General features: G+C 37.5%; 3 protein-coding genes across 3 annotated transcripts in view; 2 read left to right on the top strand and 1 right to left on the bottom strand.

Moving 5' to 3' along the window:
- LOC113105404 (ependymin-2-like) overlaps nucleotides 1–19,905 on the top strand; it is an 86,890-nt gene extending 66,985 nt beyond the window's left edge. The window contains exon 5 of the mRNA XM_026266453.1: nucleotides 19,368–19,905. Within this exon, the coding sequence (XP_026122238.1) occupies nucleotides 19,368–19,387 (20 nt within the window). The 3' untranslated portion in view covers nucleotides 19,388–19,905. The remainder of the gene's footprint in view (nucleotides 1–19,367) is intronic.
- The window catches only part of dctn1a (dynactin 1a), a 105,110-nt gene that overhangs the window by 60,102 nt on the left and 20,195 nt on the right, over nucleotides 1–24,813 (bottom strand). The window lies entirely within an intron of this gene.
- LOC113105405 (ependymin-like) lies at nucleotides 20,089–23,404 on the top strand. Its single transcript, XM_026266454.1, has 6 exons — nucleotides 20,089–20,276; nucleotides 20,596–20,630; nucleotides 20,857–20,991; nucleotides 22,191–22,377; nucleotides 22,765–22,852; nucleotides 22,975–23,404. Exons 1-6 carry the CDS (start codon nucleotides 20,201–20,203, stop codon nucleotides 23,087–23,089), a joined length of 636 nt encoding a protein of 211 aa, XP_026122239.1. The 5' UTR covers nucleotides 20,089–20,200; the 3' UTR covers nucleotides 23,090–23,404.

Here is a 24,813-nt window from a genome sequence, read left to right as displayed (position 1 = left end):
AGTCTCCTTATTTGAGTTGAATAAGGTGTGTTAAATAAGATAATCTACACACATTTACATGAACATTTAAGGAATTTAAGAGCTATACAAGCAAAATGATATAGTTCATAACTCACATTGATTACTACTGTTTTCTTTAATGTTATAATTCTGTAAATATAATTTATTAATAGCTTCATGAGGATGAATAAATGCTGACAGGATTGTTTCTGCTGAACTCTCCACTTCATTTGCTTAGTTTTAAAACAGACAGTGACAAATGAGCTGCGGGTTGATGTAATGCTGTTTTGGAGATCAAATTATGTTTTATTAGCCCATGTAGTTTTTACTGCTGTAACTAAGGCAAATACACTCATGTTTGCATATGTATGAATTTGTTAACGTAATGATGCAGACTGTGTCAGTTCCCCAAACTAAAAAAAACAAAACAAAACAAAAAAACCTCCAAACAAATTTAAGAGTAACAATTTAATAATGTTAAAAAAAAAAACAAAAAAAAAAACAGATGTAATACGGATAAACAAATGATACAGCTTGGCTTATTGAATATCAGGTCCCTTTCTACAAAAGCACTTTTTGTAGATGATATTATCACTGATTATAACCTAGATCTGCTCTGTTTGACAGAAACCTGGCTAAAACCTGATGATTACATTATTTTAAATGAGTCTACCCCAAGATTACTGTTATAAACATGAGCCGCGTCTAAAAGGTAAAGGGGGAGGTGTTGCTACAATTTATAATTAACGTAGCTGCTGCCACAATCAAACAAAATTAATTTTTTAACCCAAGCTAAAGAATAATAATGTGCATTTGATCAGCTATAGCTGCAGTACAAGATTATGAGATGCATTATTTGAATGCTTGGCCAAAGACATGTCTTTAATCTTGAATAAAAAAAGAGAGGGTGTGTATGAACCCTGAATGTTATCAGGAAGGCTATTCCAGATTTTGGGAGCCAAATGTGAAAAAACTCTACCTTCTTTAGTGGACTTTGCTATCCTACTGTAGGTACAACCAAAAGTTCAGAGTTTTGTGACCTTAGTCACCTTTATTTATATAAAATAAACAATATATAAAAATAAACAATACATACTGTGCCAAAGAAAACAATTAGAAAAATAGTGTCAATGCAAAATCAAATAGTAAACATTCATCCTTAGGGAGCATGATGGATTGTAGCATGGTAGAAGACTAGTTAGGTAAACAGGAGCTAAACCATTAAGGGCCTTGTAGGTAAGTAATAATATTGTGTAACTGATATGGAACTTAATAGGTAGCCAGTGCAGAGACTGTAGAATTGGGGTAAAATGATCATATTTTCTTGACCTGGTAAGAACTCTAGCTGCTGCATTTTGGACTACCTGCATTGCCTTACAATAGTCCAGTCAAGAGGTAATGAATGCATGAACTAGCTTTTCTGCATCAGAAATAGGTAACATGTTTCATAGCTTGGCAATGTTTCTAAGATGGAAGAATGCAGTTTTTGCAAAATGGGAAATAAGATTTTCAAAAGACAAATAGCATTCTAATTTAACACCCAGATTGCAAATTGTAAATTATAATCCAACATATTATGTTTATGTTTTGTTTTTTTGTTTTTTTGTTTTGGGGGGGGGGGGGGGTCCAATAAGTAATATCTCTGACATTTTTTAATTATTGGTCAGTCTTTTACATTTTAACGCACTCTGTTAGCTTAGATAATTTTGAAGTTTCATCTGGTCTTGTTGAGATATATAGTTGAGTATCATCAGCATAACAGTGAAAACAAATCCCGTATTTTCTAATAATATTACCTAGGAGCAGCATGTATAGTGAAAGTAACAAAGAACCTAGGACAGATCCTTGTTGGACTCCATACTTTACTGGTGATAATTGAGACGACTCCCCATTTAAATAAACAAAACGATCAGACAGGTAGGATCTAAACCATCTTAGAGCCTGCCCTTGAATACCTGTATAGTTTTTTAATCGATCTATGAGAATGTCATGATCTAGGGTGTTGAACGCAGCACTAAGGTCAAGTAAAACTAGTAAAGATGTAGCCTTGGTCTAAACCAAGAAGCAAGTCATCTGTTGTATTCTTTATTTATTTATTTATTTATTTATTTTCAGGAAGGAGCATGATTGAGCAGACACATCTTTTTCTAAAATTTTTGACATAAACAGAAAATTTGAAATGGGTCTGTAATTTGCCAGTTCACTAGGATCTAGTTGTGATTTCTTGAAACGGATGGCATCTTGATTAATGGACAGTTTGTGGATATGCTCCGCCCTGGCAGCTTTTAGAGCCTGTCTATAGCTGGACATACTTTTTTTCTGCGCAGTTCTAAAAACTTCCAAGTTAGTTTTCTCCATTTACGTTCAAGGCTACTAATTTCTTTCTTGAGAGAGTGAGTTTTACTGTTATACCATAGCACAGTATATATTTCTCTAACCTTTTTCAATTTGATGGTGGCAACAGCTTCTAATGTATTAGAGAAAATAGTGCCCATGTTGCCAGTCGTTTCGTCTAGTTCATGTGTATTTTTGAGGAGACAGCCTTGTTCAGGTCCCAGACAGAGTCAACATCAGCAGGTGTCTGTGGAAGAGGGGGAGGAACACAAGTGTGTCACACTGCAGAGCTCTTCCAGGGTTGTTGTTGTTTCCAGCAGCAGCCTTGGCCGAGACCAGTGCTGGTAGAGGGAAGCCGAAAGAAAATAAGATTGCGATTGTTTGGTCTTGGGGCGAGTAGCCGCATTGCAATTCCACGGCTACTCTCTCTGTCCATTTCTGGTCCCCGATCGATCCAATTGCTTTTTCCAAAGCCGTGACCTTCTCCATGAAGTTATCCATGTTGCATTTCATCTCCCTGTTGTCATCCATATTGCAGTTAATAGTCTCAGTCTCAATGCTGACTGCTCTGCCCACTGCTTCGATCATGACGGGCAGCCTTGTAAGCCTTTGACAGCTGTCACCGTTTTCTGAATTCCTCGATAAACCAGGGCAATGCCTAATCCAATCAGCAAAAGACTTGTTATCATGGTTCTGAATAGGTTGATATAAAGTCCTCCATGGAAAGAGCCGCCAGACACACGACCCACCATCTCTCCCACGCGTCCATCGTGCAGCCAGCTGAACGTTCTGGCAGGGCAGTCAGGTTCCTCCGAACCCAAGCTTTTCATCGAGAAGATGGTGTCAATTGATTTGAGAGACCAGTTATCAAATGATTTTTAGATGGAGACCATGATTTTTAGCTGGAGAGAAGTGCAGAGAGAGTCTCTCAGAGTAAATGAGACAAGAGGAGCAAAGCAGAGAAGGTAAGGGAGAGGAGAGGGAGAGAAAATATGACCGCCTTCGTTGAGAGCCAGAGATAAAACAGTTCACCCAAAAACGGTTGGAAGAAAAATAAACTTCAGATATCATACAAAATTATCAGAGAATGTTTTAAACATGTCTTATGAACAGTTTTTAAAACATTTTATCCATAAAGTCGATTATATCAGGTCTAACATACCTTAGCTCACAATTATTTTCCTCTAGAAATGGCTTCTCGTCAGAGCTCATCTCTTTTCAGAGCCGTGTCACCTTCACAGCTTTATGATATTCTTCTTAGTATGAAGCCTTCATTCTGTCACACTGATGTTCTGCCTTCTCAGATTTTTAAAGATGCTTTTCCAGCTTTAAATTAAGTTGTCACTGCTATTATCAATAGCTCCTTTACAGATCGAATTGTACTAGCTTCTTTTAAACACGCTGTAGACCAACCAATGTAAAAAAAAAAAAAAAACCTATTCTTGATCAGCATGACCTAAATAACTATAGACCCATTTCTAAATTATCTTTCATCTCAAAGGTTTTGGAAAAAGTTGTTTGTTCTCAGATCTCATCTTACTTAACCTGCTAACCTGCACTTTCGCATTTTGGGACTCACAGCTGAAAATTACCTTCCTTGAAATTGCAACAATTCCTGACTTCAGTGTGCTGCACACACAATTTTGGTGTCTTTGGAAAGAAGACCCTTTGGGCTTTACTATCAATCAGTCCGTACCACGCTGAATTATTTATTATTGTTATTATTATTATTATTATCATTATTTCATTTCTTTATGAACAGTAAGGCCGAAATTTAGTAAATAAACGCTCTAGCCTACAGTCTTAAGTTTTAAGCAAACACAAATCAGAAGTAAACCACGGAGCAGAGATTGTAAAAAGAAACATTCAGAGTTTTGACAGGTGCAAAAACATCCATGATCTCCATTAGTCCATTAGCATCTGCAGTGGAGAAATCAGCTTTACTGGACAAGCTGGCAAGTTCATCAGCAAAATTAGGCACATGTTCTTAATGTTCCGGAATGTGATAAAATTGACACAGGTTTTACTTAAAGACTGCCAACTGAGCACAAAAGGACACCAGAAAATGGTCTGATATATGCAAGTCAGAAACAGTGCAATTGTAAGGAGTTACAACAGAACAACATATGAGATCAAGGGTAAGTCCTTTAGAGTGAGTAGGAAAGTTAGCAAATTGCTGCAGTTCAAAGCTGTCCAAACAAGATAAAAATTTTACTTGTACCTATCATTGTCAAAATAAATTTTAAAATCACCCAGTATTATCATGTTAGGAGACATGGAACACAGATCAGTTAAAAACTTGGAGAGTTTAGTTAATACACTAGAATTATTCTTCTGAGGCTGTAGATAATAGTCTTAATAGTAGGAATTGCCCCATTGATCTTTAAGGAAATATGTTAAAAAGAAGAGTATGAAGACAACGTTAACTTAGATACTTTCCATTTCTCCTTATAGAGCATCGCCAGACCCCCTCCCCGACCAGAAGCATAGCCCTTTACATTAAAAAACAAAACAAAATTAAATTAAAAGATACACATAACAGTGCAGGCGGTAAATAAATAAATAAATAAATAACCTAACCAAACAATAAAATAAAAAGCCAATTTAATAACAAAGAAAGTAATCACATGAATGACATAAAAGCTACCCTAAAAAAGTAAGTTTTAAGGGATGATTTAAAAACACTAAGGGATTCTGCATTCCTAATCTCAGAGGGCAGGGAATTCCACAATTTAGTTCTTGTCACTGTTTAGACAGAGAATAATTTCAGACATCCTTTTTTGTAATCTCAGTAAAACATTGAGAAAGAAGAGACACTGGCATTTTGACATTAGGTATTGAATGTATATAGATCTGAGTGTCATCACCATAAAAGTGAACGTTAAGACCAAGTGTTCTTAAAAGTTGGCCAAATGTACATATAAGGAACAGCTGGAGGACCAATTTGCAACTTATTAGGTCAATTGGCAACATGATTGGGCATAAAAAGAGCCTCTCAGAGTGGCAGTGTTTCTCAGAAGTCAAGATGGGCAGAGGATCATCAATTCCCCCAATGCTGCGGCAAAAAATAGTGGAGCAATATCAGAAAGGAGTTTCTGAGAGAAAAATTTCAAAGAGTTTGAAGTTAACGTCTACGTACAGTGCATTTTCTCTGGGCCAAGGCTCATTTAAAATGGACTGTGGCAAAGTGGAAAACTGTTCTGTGGTTAGACGAATCAAAATTTGAAGTTCTTTTTGGAAAACTGGGACTCCATGTCAGTTGGACTAAGATTCCTGCTCAAGGGTTCTTGCTTTTACTTTCATCAAAAGCAACTTGCATTGCATCTAACATATACATTATTTTAGACATGCTCATGCATTTCCTGATATCGAATGCATATTCTGGCATGCTTTGTTCTACTTATTAATCCTTAATATGTAACTGCAGTAATGCATATTTTGATTCTAAACTTTACATTTTATTTTTATTTATTTAAACTGAGATTAAAATTAAACAGGAAACTAAATTATGCATTTAGACAATTAAAGGACATTGAAAGAAATGTTTCCTGCCTACATACCATCTAAGATGGTTTAGGCAACTATAAATTGTTTAAGGCTGTTCTGTTTGTAAGAATATTATTATATACTCAGACGTCCTTCATAAATGCTATAACCAGTTTTATTTATAACCCAAGCTTCCCTGAGGATGAAATACTGCACCCACGCTGACAATAAGACCATTGAAATGTCTGTCTGTCCTGTTTGGTTCAGATGATCTGGTTATGATATCTGTAAAGATAATTTTGCAATAGCTTTATGATGCTTCTTCGTCCAGTTTGCATGAGGATGAGTAAATGCTGACAGGATTTTTTTCTGCTGAACACTCCTCTTCATTTGTTTAGTTTAAAACAGACAATGACAAATGAGCTCTGGGTTGATGGAAAGTTGTTTAGGAGATCAGATTATGTTTTATTAACCCTTGTAGTTTTTACTGCATTAACAAATGCAAACACAAACATGTTTGCATATTCATGAATTTGTTAAGCTAATGATGCATGTCAAATTTAAGAAATTAGTTATTTGCATGGGAGAGGCGGCCCAAGGCATAAGTGACTAACCAGCTCCTTAGGGCCCCCAAGAGTACACATTACATATGAGCTTGTTTTTGTTTTTTCTTGGGGGGGGGGGGGTTATATTTTTTCAAAAACCCAGTATTTAATATATATTTGTAGAAATCATGTAGAAATCTGATCCAGAATCCGTTCTGAACTAATTTTAATTAAGTTTACGGAGTTCTGTGCACTCAAAGATCTTCCCTTTTTTTTCTTACTTTTTTTTTCATCCATGTATACTGTTTCAGGAATGACAAACGTGACGGGAAAAAAACCGCGAATGAATCAGCTAAATGGTAACAAACCTACAGTACTGTAGCTCCAAGTCTGCTGGCTGAATAAATGTAGCAGCTTCTACCAGTTAAATACAAATTACTTAATACATTATTATTTAATTATTATACCATTATTATTGAACATATTTATTCATACTTTAGTACAGTAAAAATGTAAAAAAAGAACAAAGAAAAAAAACTGTATAATAATAATTTTATAATTAATCCAAAAGTAAGACCAAGAAAAAGCTAGGGAGTGTAAATGGCAACTGGGCTGATTTTAGTGATCATGAGCTTCCATCTACTGGTTATAATGGTCATTTCATGTCATTTTAATCTTAAAAGTGTTTGATTTGTGAAAGTGAAAGTGAAAGTGAAAGTGAAAGTGACATTCCAATCCAATCCAATCCAATCCACCTTTATTTATAAAGCACCTTGAAAACAAAAGTGTTGACCAAAGTGCTGAACACAGTCTATAAATAAACAATAACATACAACAGAAGAACAACAAAAATAATAAAACAATAGATAAACATAAAAATAAATGCAACAGTGATACAAAACTAGAAGTCAACCCTCAAACTCAGGTAAAAGCCAAAGAAAATAAATGAGTCTTAAGATGGGATTGAAAGACAGGAAGAGACTCAATCAATCTGATGTGCAAAGGCAGCTCATTCCAGAGTCTCGGAGCTGCCACGGCAAACGCATGGTCACCTCTGGATTTTCGTTTGGTCTTGGGGACGACCAGCAGTGCCTGGCCAGCCGACTGGAGTGAACGAAGGGGGGTGTAAGGCACGAGCAGATCTGACAGGTACTGGGGGGCCAGGCCATGCAGACATTTAAAAACAAATAAAATAATTTTAAAATCATTGCGAAAGTGCACAGGGAGACAGGGGAGGGATTGGAGGATGGGTGAGATATGGTCAAATTTTTGAGTTCCAGTTAAAAGACGAGCAGCTGCATTTTGGACTAGTTGTAATCGTGACATGAGTGATTTGCTAATACCAGTGTAAAGTGCATCACAATAATCTAAACGATAAAAGCATGGATTAAAAAATTTAAAAATCATGTTGAGATAAAACCGGTTTTACTTTGACTATTTGCCTCAGCTGGAAAAAGCTGGTCTTCACCACTGCACTAATCTGGGCATCAAGTTTTAACCAACCATCCAACTTGACTCCCAGGTTTGTAACCACAGGGATAATGTCTCGGGTTAGACTACCCAAGTCAACAGGAACCACAGCAGCTGAGTCACTAGGAGCAAATAACACAAACTCAGTTTTGCTCTCATTTAATACAAAAAATTCATAGCCATCCATGCTTTCACTTTATTCAGACACTCTAAAAGGGTTTTTGACTGACTTAGTGGCACATATATTTGGCAGTCGTCAGCATAAAAATGGAACGAAACATTGTGACTTCTAAGAATTGACCCAAGAGGCAGCAGGTACATTGAAAAAAGTAGCGGCCCAAGGACAGACCCTTGAGGAACACCACACTACAGAGGAGCCACAGAGGACACAGCATCACTGACCTGAACTGAAAAACTTCTGCCTTCCAAATAGGACATATTCCAGGCTAAGGCCAACCCCTTAATGCCCACACAGTTCTCCAGTCGCGACAATAAAATTTGGTGGTCGACTTTATCAAACGCAGCCGTAAGGTCCAATAGCAGCAGAGCAACAGTATCACCAGAGTTTGAAGCCAGAAGAATGTCATTGAAAACCCTCAGCAGAGCTGTCTCAGTGCTATGGGCTGACATAAACCCAGACTGGAAAATTTCAGTTACACAATTTTCATTCAAAAATGTGCTCAGCTGCAGATAAACAACTTTCTCCATAATTTTGGAAAACAGAGGGAGCTTAGAAATAGGCCGATAGTTGGAGAGCTCAAGTCTGTCTAGACCAGGTTTCTTTAACAAGGGTTGAAAAACTGCATGTTTAAAACTCATAGGTATGACTCCAGTAAGGCAAGGCAAGGCAAGGCAAGTTTATTTATATAGCACATTTCGTACACAATGGTAATTCAAAGTGCTTTACATAAAAGAAAGTAAAATAATAATGAAGAAAAATAATAACAAAAATAAAACAAGTAATTTTAAAACTTTTAAAATTATTACAAAAATTACTTATTTAAAATGAATTTAAAACAGTTAGAAAATGATTTTACATAAAATAAAATAAAAAAAACAGTGAAAATATAGTGCAATCAGTTCAGACATTGCACAGTGCTCATTCAATAAATGCACAGCTAAACAGATGAGTTTTAAGTCTAGATTTAAATGTGACTAGTGTTTTAGCACATCTGATCTCTTCTGGAAGCTGATTCCAACTGCGGGCAGCATAGTAACTAAAGGCGGACTCCCCTTGTTTTGTGTGAATCCTTGGTATTTCTAACTGACTTGATCCTAGTGATCTGAGTGCTCTGTTAGGTTTATATTCAGTGAACATATCTGCAATATATTTCAGTCCTAGATCATTTAGTGACTTATATCAGGTAAAAGTACTTTAAAATCAATCCTAAATGTAACTGGAAGCCAGTGTAAGGACCTGAGGACTGGTGTGATATGCTCAGATTTTCTGGTTCTGGTCAGAATCCTGGCAGCAGTGTTCTGGATGAGCTGCAGCTGTCTAATGGGCTTTTTGGGAAGAGCCCATTACAATAGTCCACCCTGCTGGTGATAAAGGCATGAACAAGTTTCTCCAAGTCTTGACTGGAAACAAAACATCTAATTCTTGCAATGTTTTTAAATGATAGTATGCTGATTTAGTTACTGCTTTGACATGACTACTGAAACTAAGGTCTGTCTCCATAATCACACCAAGATTCCTGACTTGATTTTTAGTTGTTAGACCACTAGAGTCAAGGTATGCATTCACCTTGAACACTTCATCTTTGTTTCCAAATGCAACGACTTCAGTTTTTTCCTTGTTTAACTGAAGAAAGTTCTGGCACATCCAACTATTAATTTCATCAATGCATTGACAGAGGGAGTCAATTGGGCTGTAGTCATTTGGAGATAAGGCTAGGTAAATCTGGGTATTGTTAAACTGACATTAACAATATCAAGTATGCAGGGCGCCACTGTAGGAAAAACCTCTTTAAAAAGACGAGGGGGAATCACATCATTGGGGGAGCCAGTGAACTTCATTTGACCAATAACCTTTTCTAAAAGAGGCAAACTAACAGGCTCAAACTGGTTCAAAACAGCAGAACAGGTTACAGAAATGCCAGGGTCATACAAAGGTGGAACAATAAGGGCCCTAATGCTCTCCACCTTGTGGATAAAAAAGTGAAGAAACTCCTCACACACTTTTGATGGGTTCTCAAAGCACTGGAGTTGTGGGACATTAAAAAAAAGTTTTGATGGTATTAAAAAGATCTCGAGGATTGTGACCATTAGAAGAAATAATGTTAGAAACATGCTTGTTCTTTCCAGCTTTTATAATTTTTTGATAAGAACACCAACTCTCTCGAAGTATCTGAAATGACACTTGGAGTTTATACCTCTTCCATTTTCTTTCCGCCCTTCTGCACTCGCGTCTGGCAGCGCGGGTGACATCGTTCAGCCAAGGGTCAGATCTCGGTTTAGACACCTTGGTTTTTACAGGGGCAACCATGTCTAATGCTGCTAGGCAAGCAGCATTGAAACCAGTGCACAGATCTTCAACAGTTGTATTAGGACAAAGAGAGACACAATTTAGATTAAAAACAGAGGAAAACTGAGCAGCAGTGGAAGGGTTAACTATTTGACCACAGCGCACAAGGGCATATGGTTTAACTATGACACAGGAGAGTGAAATTTCAAATACAACAGGCATATGATCAGAGAAGAAAGCATCACAGACTTCAAGATTAGAAACAGTTAAGCCATGAGTTAAATCCAAGTAAAGAGTGTGCCCACGTTCCTGTGTGGGGCCAGATACACAATGTACAAGATTAAAACAGTCAATGACATTTAAAAAGGCTCTTGCCATTGGCTTTTCAGGACAGCACATGTGAAGTCCCCTACAATAAGGAGACAGTCATACATTGGCACAAACTCAGCCAAAAATTGAGAAAAGTCAGTGATGAAATCCTTGTTGTATTTGGGTGGCCAACAGTATAAACGAGTGCGCACAGCACTGGAGATGTACCGCTCAGTTCAAACAAATCCACCTCAAAGGTGGCAAAGGATACAGAGAGTGCGAGCTGTTTACACTTAAAATTTATTTTATAGACTGTTGCCAGTCCTCCTCCACGACCTGACGTTCTCGGGGAGTTAAAGTAGAAAGAATCAAACGGTAAACGTTCACAAAAAGCACTCGACTCACCCACTGGAATCCACGTTTCCGTTACACAGAGAAAATCCAGATCGCGTGACTCAAAGAAGTCCTTCAAGATGAAAGTTTTGTTTGCTAGCGATGTAGCATTCACCAGGGCAAACCTAGCTGGATCCAGGGCTTTTGCAGCCAGTGTAGTCTGAGCAAGCAGCCGGAGATTCTGCTGATTCACCCCACGCCAGTGGAGGCGAGGAGCCTGAACACAGCGAACAGGGAGCCCCACGTCCAAGCCAGCCACTGGAACCAAATAGGAGCCAAACGGATCCGCAGAATGCCACAGCACGAGGCGACGAAAATCCGAACGGATTCCAAGTCATAGAGGAAGACGCCAGCCTAGTCCTTAATTTCACCAGCCAACCACCGCCTTTTCCCCCGCGTCTACGGCGCACTCTGCACAAAAGTAGAGCTGACACATGGCGAAGGTGAGCTGGTATTCCCGTAAGAAACGGAGGACAGAAAGTTTTTTGGCCATCATGCTCAAATGGCACCAAGTTTTTAATCAAGGGTCGAAGGTCTAAAAGTATTTGGCAGTCATAGACCAGTAGAGAGTTGACATTTGCAATAATAATTGACAAAAATAACGTAAATACAAACAAAGTGTGCAGAGACAGACGGCAGGCCATAGACACAGGCACCATCTTTTGGCCTCTTTTGACTAATCTAATTCAGCCAAGTATGGTGACCCATACTCAGAATTCTGGCTCTGCATTTAACCAATCCGAAGTGCACACACACGGAGCAGTGAACACACACACACACACACACACTGTGAACACACACCCAGAGCAGTGGGCAACCATTTATGCTGCAGCACCCAGGGAGCTGTTGGGGGTTCGGTGCCTTGCTCACAGTCGTGGTATTGAAAGTGGAGAGAGAACTGTACATGCACTCCCTCAACCTACAATTCCTGCCGCCCGAGACTCAAATTCACAACCCTTCGATTGCAAGTCCGACTCTCTTACCATTAGGCCACGACTTCCAATGTCCTACCAGGAGACACAATTTCTTGCCTATTTTTTTTTTTGGTTAAACATGATTTTTATGACTTCATTAAGTTTTGTTTTATAGAAAACTCTTTTTAAAAGATTTTCATTCTGTATCAATTGTGTCTTAATTTTGATCAATGTTTTATCAATCAATTACCATTTTAATAAATAAGAAGCAAATATATAGCAGATAATGTAATGTATATATATTGTGTCCAGCATCCCAAAGCTTCATAAGCGTCACCCTGGAAACAAGTGAGGAACACCTGCCCGTCCTCATCACAGGCCGATCATTTGCAGCTGCATCTCTTCAGGAGGAAGCTACATAGGCCACACAAACCCTGCCACCTTGGAGACACCTCTCCATGAGATTAGGCATTAACTCACCCATTAATTCAATTGTTATACGAATCTGGTGCAGAATGTAGAGTAGAAGAGCAGATGCAGTGTCTAACAAACATTTCAGCCATGTGCAGTTGTGTCCTATTACTCTGTAGCACATGGTAAAACTGGTAATCTAGAGATTGTCCATGAATTAAAGTTGATTTCATTCCTATTTGAGCAAAACTGTTGAAAAATGTAGATCATTTTATTTTATTTTCAGTGTTGGTCTGTCAGGAGAAAGCTGAAGATCTGGAAGAGGAGCAGGTGAAAAAACAGATGAGACTTTGTTGGTATTAATGGAAGTCCATTAGCACTGTTCAATTGATACTTATATGACTGCCATCAATTTGTAGCAGTGAATGAAGAAGTATCATATCGATCACAAGTGCATTATGGAGTACCTCAAAGCTCAGTACTAGGACCATTACTCTTCACGCTTTACATGTTACCTTTGGGAGATATCATCAGGAAACATGGTGTTAGCTTTCACTGTTATGCTGATTATACTGTAAGGGAAACAGGTGAATTTAGCTCAAAGGGGATAATTTAAGATTTTAAAGGGAATTTGAACAGAATCACTGTTTCATGGCTGATCACCGAGACGCCCTGCGATTCACTGAACGAGCCATTTAACATAAAATCTGTGCTGGATATTAATAGCTAAAGTATAGTGAAGACACTATCAATTAGCACAGTAACAAGATCGGCAGTTTATGACATTAACTTGTAAGCACAAAACACAAGATAACCTTCTCTTTTCAAAATGAATAAGGCTTTATTAGATAAATCTAAGACATATAAACTAATCTAACACATAAACGCACGCACTCATACATTCACACAAGTTGCAGAAACATCGAAAGTTAGGGAAGGATGAGTTTAAGAGAATGAAAATGTGAAATCCCAAGTTTACAGCAATACGTTAAATTGCATAGACATGAATAACCATCAATCACTTAATTAGCCCTCACATTGAGTTCCTCAATGAGGTTAGAATTATATTATATAAACCAGTACAAATTTCTGTAGGTACATTGCCTTTGTTAAGTTGTCATTGAAAGGGAGTTTCCCGAGGTTGCTGATTGGCTGGAAGTTCAGTAGTCGTTGAAGTGACGTATTGGGAAGCCCGTGGTTGGGCGTTGGCTGCAGAGTTGTGTGGCTGGTTGAAGTTGAATGGGCAGTCGAGGTCAGACACAGCGTTACAAAACTTAACTCAGAACACGAAACTCTCAAACGGAAAAGAAAAGAAGTAAAGTTTGACGAGACTAGGTGGTGTTTCTTCTCATCGTGGCTAAGTAGCAGCAGGCGTGCAGGCTGAAGCACGCTGGAACCGCACTCAAAGAACAGTGATGACTAACAGCATGGCTAAAAGCTAAAGCTAAGAAGCAAAGCTAAAGCTAAAAGCAGGCATTCTGATGAAGTAAAAAAAAAAATCTAACAGTTAAATTCTCTAGTCAGAATCTGTATTGTTAAAAGCACTATAAAAATAAAGATTACTTGACTTAGCTACTAACGTTCAGGTATTCTTTTTAATAATAAACTTTTCACTTATTTTATTTGTGTATTATTCTGGATCATCAGTCATCAAAGCTTGGTAAATAGCCTTTGCAGAGATTTTATTTAAATTTCACCAAGCTGATTACTCACTAAAAACTCCCACACTGCTCCCTTGCCAGGAAACGCCCCTCATGTATATAAATATATTTAGTGTAATATATGTGTAATATATATGTTATATGTTGAAATTTTCTTACGATTGTTCAGATGACCAGATGATATGGAATATAGTGCTTGAGTCAAACTGTTTTCTTTAATGTTATGATTCTGTAAATATAATTGAGCAATAGCTTCATGATGCTTCTTTGTCCAGGTTGCATGAGGATGAGTAAATCTGCTGAACACTCCTCATCATTTGTTTAGTTTAAAACAGACAATGAAAAATGAGCTCTGGGTTGATGTAAAGCTGTTTAGGAGATCAGATGATGTTTTATTAACCCATGTAGTTTTTACTGCAGTAACAAATGCAAACACACTCATGTTTGCATATTCATGAATTTGTTATGCTAATGATGCATGTCTAATACATTTACACAAATACTGAAAATTCTAAGAAATTAGTTATTTGCATTGAGAGTCACGTTTTCATTGACAATTGTTAAGGATGAATAGTCATTTAACCTGGGATCTGCAATGTGTTTTCTAACAACTAAACCAAGCTTCATTATATTTACATAAATCACATCACTAGATTTGGCTAGAAGTCCAATGCGCTATCCATTGTGCCAAGTCCAGTGCCTGTTAGTCACGGTTGAGTTCCTAGAAGAGGCACAACGATTTGAGTTTGCGCCATGCTCTGACCAGTGAGACATTTTGTATGTTTCATTCACACCAGATACCGGAGGGTGCTCTCTTGCAGAAAGTCCAATGTGGATTAGTAGAAGTAATAACTTGTGACACACCATGAAATCCCTTATATGGACAGAGGCATCCAGCTGTTATTGGATAAAAGAATATTGGAGAAAAAAAAAAGCCCAAATGTTAAATCAATGACTACAATTTTTGGAAGACATAGTGCAGCACCTAAAATCGTCGACCTGCTATCTTGACACACTTCCCACATATTTTTTTCAAAAGGGTCCTTAATTGTTCGGAGGCAGATCTCTTAGAAGTTGTGAATGCCTCACTTCTTTATGTGACATTTCCAAACTCCCTGAAAACTGCAGTTGTTAAGCCCCTCCTTCATAAGCGATCTTGATAACACCATTTTGAGCATTTATTAACCAATATCAAATATTTATTTTATAGGCAAGATTATTAAAAGGTAGTCTTTAATCAGCTGAACAAACCTGAACAAACCATTTTAAATCTGGTTTCCGACAGCATCACAGCACAGAGACAGTGCTTATTAAGATAATAAATGATATTCGCTTAAATTATGATTCTGGTGCTTGTACTACTAGATCTCAGTGCTACATTTGACACTGTTGATCATAACATACTACTAGAGAAACTGGAAAACTGGGTCGGGCTTTCTGGGATGGTACACAAATGGTTCAGGTCACACTTAGAAGGTAGATGCTATCATGTGAGTCTAGGAGAGCATAAGTCTAAGTGGACATCCATGACATGCAGAGTCCCACAAGGCTCAATTCTTGCACCGCTCTTGTTTAGCCTGTATATGCTCACCTGTATGTTAAGTCAAATAATAAAAAATAATCAAATTGCTTAAAACAGCTATGTTGGTGATATCCAGATTTACCTAGCCTTATTGCCAAATTACTACAGCCCCATTGACTCCCTCTGACATTTAATTGATGAAATTAACAAAGTCAAAGTCACCTTTATTTATATAGCGCTTTAAAGAAAATACATTGTGTCAAAGCACTGAACAACATTCATTTGGAAAACAGTGTGTCAATAATGCAAAGTGATAGTTAAAGGCAGTTCATCATTGAATTCAGTTATGTCATCTCTGTACAGTTTAAATAGTGTCTGTGCATTTATTTGCAATCAAGTCAACGATATCGCTGTAGATGAAGTGACCCCAACTAAGCAAGCCAGAGGCAGCGGCAAGGAACCGAAACTCCATCGGTGACAGAATGGAGAAAAAAACCTTGGGAGAAACCAGGCTCAGTTGGGGGGCCAGCTCTCCTCTGACCAGACGAAACCAGTAGTTCAATTCAGATTGAACAGCAAATTCAGATTGTGCAGTTGGATGAGCTAGAACTAAAACTGAAGTCATTGCATTTGCAAACAAAGATGACGTTTTCAAGGTGAATGCATACCTTTACTCTAGGGGTCAAACAACTAAAAATCAAGTCAGGAATCTTGGTGTGATTCTGGAGACAGACCTTAGTTTCAGTAGTCATGTCAAAGCAGTAACTAAATCAGCATACTATCATTTAAAAAAACATTGCAATAATTAGATGTTTTGTTTCCATTCAAGACTTGGAGAAACTTGTTCATGCCTTTATCACCAGCAGGGTGGACTATTGTAATGGGCTCCTCACTGGCCTTCCCAAAAGACCATTAGACAGCTGCAGCTCATGTAGAACGCTGCTGCCAGGATTCTGACTAGAACCAGAATGATAATGATGATAATAACTGCTTTGGGTGTGAGTGATCTAATGATTATGAGCCCAAACTTTAAAAATAGTCAACGTGTCCTCACCTTTAATCAAAAGTAGACATGCATCTCCCATTAAAGCAAGTAACAGTGAGTAAAGCAATGGTATTGTGTGTGAATGGAGTAGTAGCAATGCAAGCGGGATTAGTTGCAACCACGTTGGTTGTGCTAACGGGCTATAAGCTAATAGCAGTCTCAGAAAATCTAAATAAAACTATGCGCTCTGATTGATTTTGTTGTAGAATAAAACAGAGGATACATTCACACGTTACAGAAACGAATATGATGGTGTATAAAATAGATTTTAAGTAAAGAAATTATATATATATATATATATATATATATATGAAAAAAGATTTAACATGACAGAGCTCAAATTCGAGGCACACGGCAGCAACATGGTGTGTGCCGAAGCCCAGATGTGGTCTTTACTGGGTTACTGTGTTGTTGCATTATTTCAGCTTTGTACGTTGTCGTTAGTCAGCCTGTTGGGTTTATTTCGCAATAATGACTGCATATTATCCCGCTTATTACATGGCTACTTACTAAAAAACAATAAAAGACAAATAATTTCTACACAAAATATTGATCCAAAATGATTTTATTGATTATGAAATGATTATATTGCTTCTGCTAAATAAAATAGTATGGTTGGAACGTTCCATAGCAACGTAACTTACTTAGCAACACAGCAAAGTCAGCATTAAATATAAATCACAACTGATAATTTTACGTTATAACAAGCCTAAAGTTTGAAGTTAACAGGCTGCAGGTAGATAAACTAGTCACAAAGGCGTCAGGTTTTACTCATTTTACTAGAAATTCTTACTAAACAAACAAGCCAGAAGGTGATATTTCAGCCAGTTTCAGTTATATTAAATGTTTTTATACAAAACGATTTAAACAATCAAGACCCTGTGTTTGCTAAATTTAACATAACTTTTGGTGCTCTTCACACCTTGTTCCACAATCTTCTTAGTGGCCCTGAATTGTCCCTTTTTTAGGGTGGTTTGGTGACGTGTTGGGTAAATGGTCTTCTTCTCGTCATAATCCCCCAATGCCTACAACAGGGTGATGATCTTGATACACTCTTCTCTAGTCAAGGCCAAATGGTGGTCTCTGAGGCTGACCAAAAACTGTGCCAAGTCCTGAACTGCTCCAAACCCCTAAATATTGTCAGGTCCAATCAAATCCTAAGATGAAAGATAATTCATGAACATTTGATAGCTGCAATGAATACAAATATTGCATAAATATGGCACAGCCAACATAACCCAGATTATATTTACAAACATGTAAATGTACATTAAAAATGAAACTCGGCCCTTACATCATGAGAAGTGTTCTCTTCTGATGTTGGAAGATCAGTTTCTGAGGATAATTGTTCCACTGGAACTACATGAAAAAGGTAAATATTTAGTTTAAATTTGTATTTATGTCTTTCAATATGACAAATATACATTAGAGTAACAAAAACTCTATGAATAATTTGGTAAAACTCACAGCTTTGCACTCCAGGAAGTGTTTTAAAATGGAGCACTTTGAGGGAAGAGATACCTTTGTATGGATGCTAGTTGTTTATCACAGCTCTACTGTCATCCCTACAAAACTTATAGCCAAACTGAAAGATCTGGGTCTTAACAGTCACCGTTAACAGTATGTAACTGGGTCCTGGACTTCCAGACCGGGATACCCCAGGTGGTCAGAATGGGCAATCCCACATCCTCCTCACTTACACTCAGCACTGGTGCCCCACAGGGATGTGTACTCAGTCCTCTCTTGTACTCCCTGTTCACATATGACTGCTCTGCTAAGCATAGCTCCAACATCATCCTCAAATTTACTGACAATACAACTATCCTAGGACTCATCACTAATGCTGATGAGACATCTTACAGAGATGATGTTAATGGAGTCACAACACTGACTTAATAAATCAGCCTATACAAGAGGATAAAAACTGCACGTTGAGCACAGAAGTTAATCGAGAACCAGGGTTAAGTGGCTGAACGTCAAGCACATACATAGTATATCGCTGCAACAACTACTTATGCTTTCTTAGACACATTAGTAACCACTCCCACCTCAGATTCATTACTGGCTAATCTCCTCCCACATTAACTAATAAACATTGTCAGTTTAGATAGCATTAAGAATTGCAAACATTTTTAGTATGACAGTTTGACGCATTATCTTGTAGAATAATTTGCAAACATCGCCATAGAATAGATCTGAACATTGGATAAAGCCATGCTCGTAAATCTTGTTTGTTTGTTAGTTTTTTGTCATATTAGAGTTAAAGGTTTTCAAAGGCCGTAGCTGGGGTTTGTGGGACACCGGTGAAGTTTGAAATTGTTTAATTTGTATGTTCGTTCAATTTATTTATTTGTGCTGTTTACACAATGTTTAAGTTTTCAAGTTTGTAGGTGTCCAGGTACAGAAACTGAATTATCAAATGTAAAATAACACTGCTTCGTTTTCTTTCTTTCATTTTCTTGGATTAACATTAAAGACACTGACAACAGATAGTAAATTAGGTGTGGTCACTTTAAGAGACAGAGCATCCATTATAATGATACACATCCGATTTCTTTCTCAACTGTTTACTTTCACCTAAGATATAACCAGTTTTTTCGAACACACTCTCCAAGATGGTATTTTGAAATATTGTGTATGTATTTGTTGGTTAAAAAAAAAAAAAAAAAAAAAAAGCAAGAAGGTGCAGAGTCGGTGTTTAAGCTCTTTAAAACACGTCTCTGCGTGCGCCCTGAACACCAGAAGACAGCGGTGCTGAATTGGACTCTTTCACATCCCTTTCTGTTTGTGATTTGTATTTGTTCGTTCAGGTGCAGGAGGAACGTCCTGAAGGAGATCTCGGTTCAGTGATGCTGTCCGTGAGATGCAGCTCTCTGCGTGCGCACCGAACACAAAGTGTGAGTAACCAGCTACTCAGTACAGCTTTCTTACGTTTGAATGCTTTAAACTCTATCAAATGTTTAAACTGGCAAGGTTTAAAAACACGTGAACATGAAAAGCTTTCGTGACGACACGCAGCAGCGGCCTGTCAACTGTCCTGAGCATCTTTTGAAGCTGGCCTCAAAAAAAATGTACCCTTATGATTGTCTTGTGTTCCCGGGTGACATTTGAGAAATGAGGAAGGGACTGTTATTATTAGCTGGCAACAATATCCTTTGAAAGCAATGCATGCTGTTCCACATTGTGAAATACCTGGGTCATGATCAAACAGAGTCATATGACAGAGTCATCATTAATGCTGCTGAGTGTCATGTGTCTGAAAACATCTGCAAATCACCCTCACCCTCACTTATTATTCTGATTTCTGAAGATCATGTGACACTGAAGACTGGAGGAATGATGCTGAAAATACAGCAGAGCATCACAGAAATAAATTACAGTTTAACAGAGATTCACACAGAAAACAGTTATTTGAAATAGTGAAAATATTTCATATAAGATATAAAATATGAAAAGAATAAAATCTAATACAAAAAGCCCTAAATAAATCAAAGTGCATTGATCTCTCCATAGTCTCCGAGCTGGTGCTGATTTGAGCTCTTGAGATGGAGAAGCAGGCGTGGATTCTGGACTGAGATGAGGAAGTCCTGGATGTGTTAAATGCAGTGAGATCAGCTGAAGATCAGATATCTGGGCTGGAAACATGAAGACGCTGCTGGCTTTGTGTTCGGTGCTGCTTCTGACTGGAAGATGCTCGGCACAAACACCACAAAAATGCCGTAAGTCTTCAAAAATAGTTTTATGTCAGATGTTGTTCAGTTCATTTCAAACATTTTTCAGAACAAACAAGTTTCAGTTTTAGGCAACACTCAGGTGCTACACTGCATTTGACCACTGATTTACAAAAATAATTTCTTTGTATTTTTTATATCAATATGGTACAAGATTATCTTATATATTTAAATCATCGTTATAAACAAGACAGGATCAAATTTTCTCTAAACGTAATCTGATTATATTACTTACAATGTGTAATGTAATAGATTACAATTATGAACTACAGTTTTTGTGAAGTAAATCATGTTGTGTGTGCCACAGAAACTCCACGGCTGCTGTCTGGCTCTATAAGCTTGGTGAGTTATGACATATTAAACATTATAAGAAGACAGCAGAGCAGAGCTCATTAATGACATCCGCTCCCATGATGCATTGCGAATCTACTTGCATGATAATCAGTCTGGAGTTTGTTCTGTTTGATTGTATGATTCACTGAGATTCACCAGCAGTGCATTGTAGAAGAATGTAAGACTTGTTGTGTGATGTGTCTGTATATATAAAGCATGACCGGGTGTGTTTCAGAGCACTCAAGATGACCAGGTCTGGGCAGTGGCCAAATATATTTATGATGCTTTGGGCCAGCGCATCCGTTTATGGGAGACAGGTCATGTTCAGAACAAATCTTTGTATGTGGATTTACTGTTCCTGTTTAAAAAGGTGAAGCACAAACACAAACTTCACTCCGCATCCTCATCCGTGCAGCTTCAATATACAGAGAATATCACTCAAAAACAAGCGCTTTGTTTGATACGTGTAAATGAAATTCACAGAAAAGTCTCAAAACTACACAGAAATTTTGCTGATGTTTAATTGTGTCAGATATTGATAAAGTTTCTAAATAAACATTTACTAAATTCACCAGATGTTAACTAAACCAAAACTGTTTAAATGTCATCATTAATGTTGTTCTTAGTATAATTATATATCATAATTGCCTTTTATGTCATAAATTTGATTATTCATTTTAACCTTTTAATAGGTTCATATAATTCATAATTGACTTTCTTTCTTTTTTTTTTTTTTTTTTTATAAATATTTTTGACTTTTTATTTGAGAATTATTACTGTTTATGCCATAATCTTGACTTTTGATCTGATAATTATGGCTTTAATCTCAAAAATGAATTTTTTTTGTGTAATTTACTTATCATAATTTGATCTTTTACCATAAGGCTTTGCCATTTTTTGTCATAAATTGGACTTTTTGTCTCATAATTGACTTACAACTTTGACTTATATCATAATAATTACTTGTCATAATTGCAACTTTTTATCTCATTCTATCTAAATTGACTTTTAATGTAATATTTTTATTTTTATCTCATAATTGTGTTCGTCAGAATTTAATTGATAGTCCATCATGAGATAGAAAAAGTCAAAATTATTTTCAACTTCTCATAATCATGACTTTTTATATCATAATTTAGAATTTACTTATCATTTTTACTTTATCTCGTAATTAGGACTTTTGACATTTTTATCTCATGGTTATGGTTTTTGTCATGATTTCTTTGTATCTCATAATTGGCGTTTTATGTCATGATTTTGTGTTTTTATCTCATAATTATGACTATGTCAGAATTGCAATTATTTATCTTATAATCATGACTTTTTATGTAATCATATGAATTATCTCATAATAATGACTTGTCATCGTTTAGATTTTCTTTATTTTATAATTATTTACTATGATGACTTTGTCATCATATCAATTTTCTCATATTATAAACTTTGTAAGTGATAATTATGATTTACTTAAACATTATCATTATTATTATTATTATTATTATTATCATCATCACATGGCAGAAACGGGCTTTCATATAATTAAATGTGTGTTTTCCTTTATTTGCTCAGGGTGTGGTTTATACCATCGACGACAGGAACCAGACGTGTCAGAAGAATCCTCTCAGTGACCAGTTCCACCCCTTCCACATTCCCCATAATGCCTCGCTGCAGTCGCAGGTGATTCTGGGAGGATCCTCATCACGTAAGGAAGGTCTGCTGGTCAACACCTGGAAGGGAGATGTACCTGAGATCGGAGGTGAATTAAACCAGAAACAATAAAATAACAAACGTTCTAATATATTAAAATCATAAAGTCTATTATATAAATATTTCACAAACATATATAGGATGCAGAATGATTTTCCCTTTTATAAAACAGGATGCAACTTCTAATCCATTTTCACACAGATGAACCGCATGAAATCAGATCCATCCTACAGTCTGTTTTATTGTTTATTGTCTTCACAGGAATCAGTCACATTACCAAGTAAAATCACTGCACGTACAGTTTGTAGCTGAAGGGTTTTAGATGAGCTGATTCTGTGCTGATTCATGTTTCATCTACAGAAGTTCCCATCAGAACTGTTGTGTAGTGTACTCTTAAAATCAATGCCTATATTTAGTTAATGATGTTTTTTCGCAGGTAAATACCTGGCCACAGTCACAGGGTTCGGTTGCTTCCCAGTGTCCATGCTGTACTACAGTGCAAGGACTGGATGGATCGCCACAACGTAAGACACTGTTCATATTTGACAAGAAGCAATAAACATAAACTGACAAAATCAAATTCTACACTGTGTCTGAATCACTGCAGTGTTTTCTCTGACTTTAGTCATAATCTTCATGTTTTCAGCTATTTTAATGCGGTGAAGGGGATTGGGGACCCGGAGCAGTTGAATCCTCCTCCGTTCTGCCCTGCTGCAGAGACTGAAGATCAGAAACTCGATTTCTTCAGCGCCTTCTTCTGAGGAATCTGTTTAACACGCTGTAACGCTGGCACTGAAATCACATGCTATGATTTGAACTATTCTAAACTCTATTCTACTCTAAAGCACTTTTGTCACTTACAAAAGGGAATATAAACTTTCTTTTGTCTCAAAAACTAAATCTGAAACTTCGTTCTAGCATAAGATTTCTGGATTTTTTTTTTTATTATTTTTTTTACATTTACATTTACACTTTAGATTCATGCATTTAGCACAAATCTTACAAATGTATGCATTTGTTTTATCAAGGTCTCTGCATGCATTTTTCTAGGTCTGAAGGAACAAGACTTTCAATGTGCAGAATGTTTTTTCGGGCGCCGCTGTGTATATGTGCGGGAGCAGGATATAACATCAGGCACCAGGGTTTCCCTTCATTTATCACAACATGGATTATGATGTGTTTGTGCTGTGTCTTTTGCAGCGGCGTAGAAAAAACATTGTATTATATTGTACTCTGTCTCTCTCTCTCTCTCTCTCTATATATATATATATACACACTAAGCAATAAAAACGCTAAAATGTGTCCGCAATCAAATGTACCATCTTTTCCTGTTTCCATTGACACTGCAAACCATGCAGCTTCTTATTTTAATAACCTTTTAAAAATGTCTTATATAAAATAGGACACTGCGCTACACAGTGACGTATCGATCTTCTACTGAAGTGACATTCAGCCAAGTATGGTGACCCATACTCAGAATTTGTGCTCTGCATTTAACCCATCCGAAATGCACACACACAGAGCAGTGAACACACACACACACTGTGAGCACACACCCGGAGCAGTGGGCAGCCATTTATGCTGCGGCGCCCGGGGAGCAGTTGGGGGTTCGATGCCTTGCTCAAGGGCACCTAAGTCGTGGTGTTGAAGGTGGAGAGAGAACTGTACATGCACTATCCCCACTCTCAATTCCGTCCGGCCCGAGACTAGAACCCACAACCCTTCGATTGGGAGTCCAACCCTCTAACCATTAGGCCACAACTTCCCTGGTCCCACAACTTCCCTGGTCCCACATCTTCAGCTGATGCGAATTCGCAGGTCAGAATTCACCAAACTTGAACCACATGCGTATGAATGGAAGTCAACAGAACAAAACGTGTAGTGTTACTGTCCCTTTAAACAAGCGCCTACCTCCCGCTCTCTGTCATGAAGCCCATACGGAAGTGACTTAAACTCTAATTCTTCGACTGACCGCAAAAAGGAGTCGGTGATTTCGGTCTATATAGCAAATTTTGCCCTTCATGAAAACTGTGAGGGGGTGAATTTATTTATAACTCAACCTTTAAATTATATTAAGGCTTATGCATAATTAAGGGCGTGGCCAGGTGACAGGTGAATAGCCGCTGCTGTCACGGCGGTCGCACTAGGTGGGCGTGGCTACAGCAACTAGCTCCCGCCTTTTTGCCCATGTTCAATTATGCGGGAGTTACGCGCTGCTTAGGTGAGGACGGCCGGCTCCGCCCACTTTTGGCTTCAAAACCACTCCTCGGAAACCTGTGTGACGTCACGGAGTGTTTGGGTGTGTGGGAGTATGGGGTTATATCTCTGCCACAATTCTGAGTGTGCAAAACTGCATTCTGCAAGCACGCAAACCAAACCAAAAACTACTCTTAAAAAGATTTTCGTTGATTATTTTGGTTAACAAAGTTAAACATTGAGTGGATTAAAATTAACACACACATAAAGTGTTTTTTTTTTTATTTCC

This window comes from Carassius auratus, chromosome 7 (assembly GCF_003368295.1).
Source record: "Carassius auratus strain Wakin chromosome 7, ASM336829v1, whole genome shotgun sequence".
In the NCBI taxonomy this organism is placed as follows: domain Eukaryota; kingdom Metazoa; phylum Chordata; class Actinopteri; order Cypriniformes; family Cyprinidae; genus Carassius; species Carassius auratus.
The sequence above is the reverse complement of the archived record's forward strand: the minus strand, read 5'-3'. Positions and strand labels throughout refer to the sequence as shown.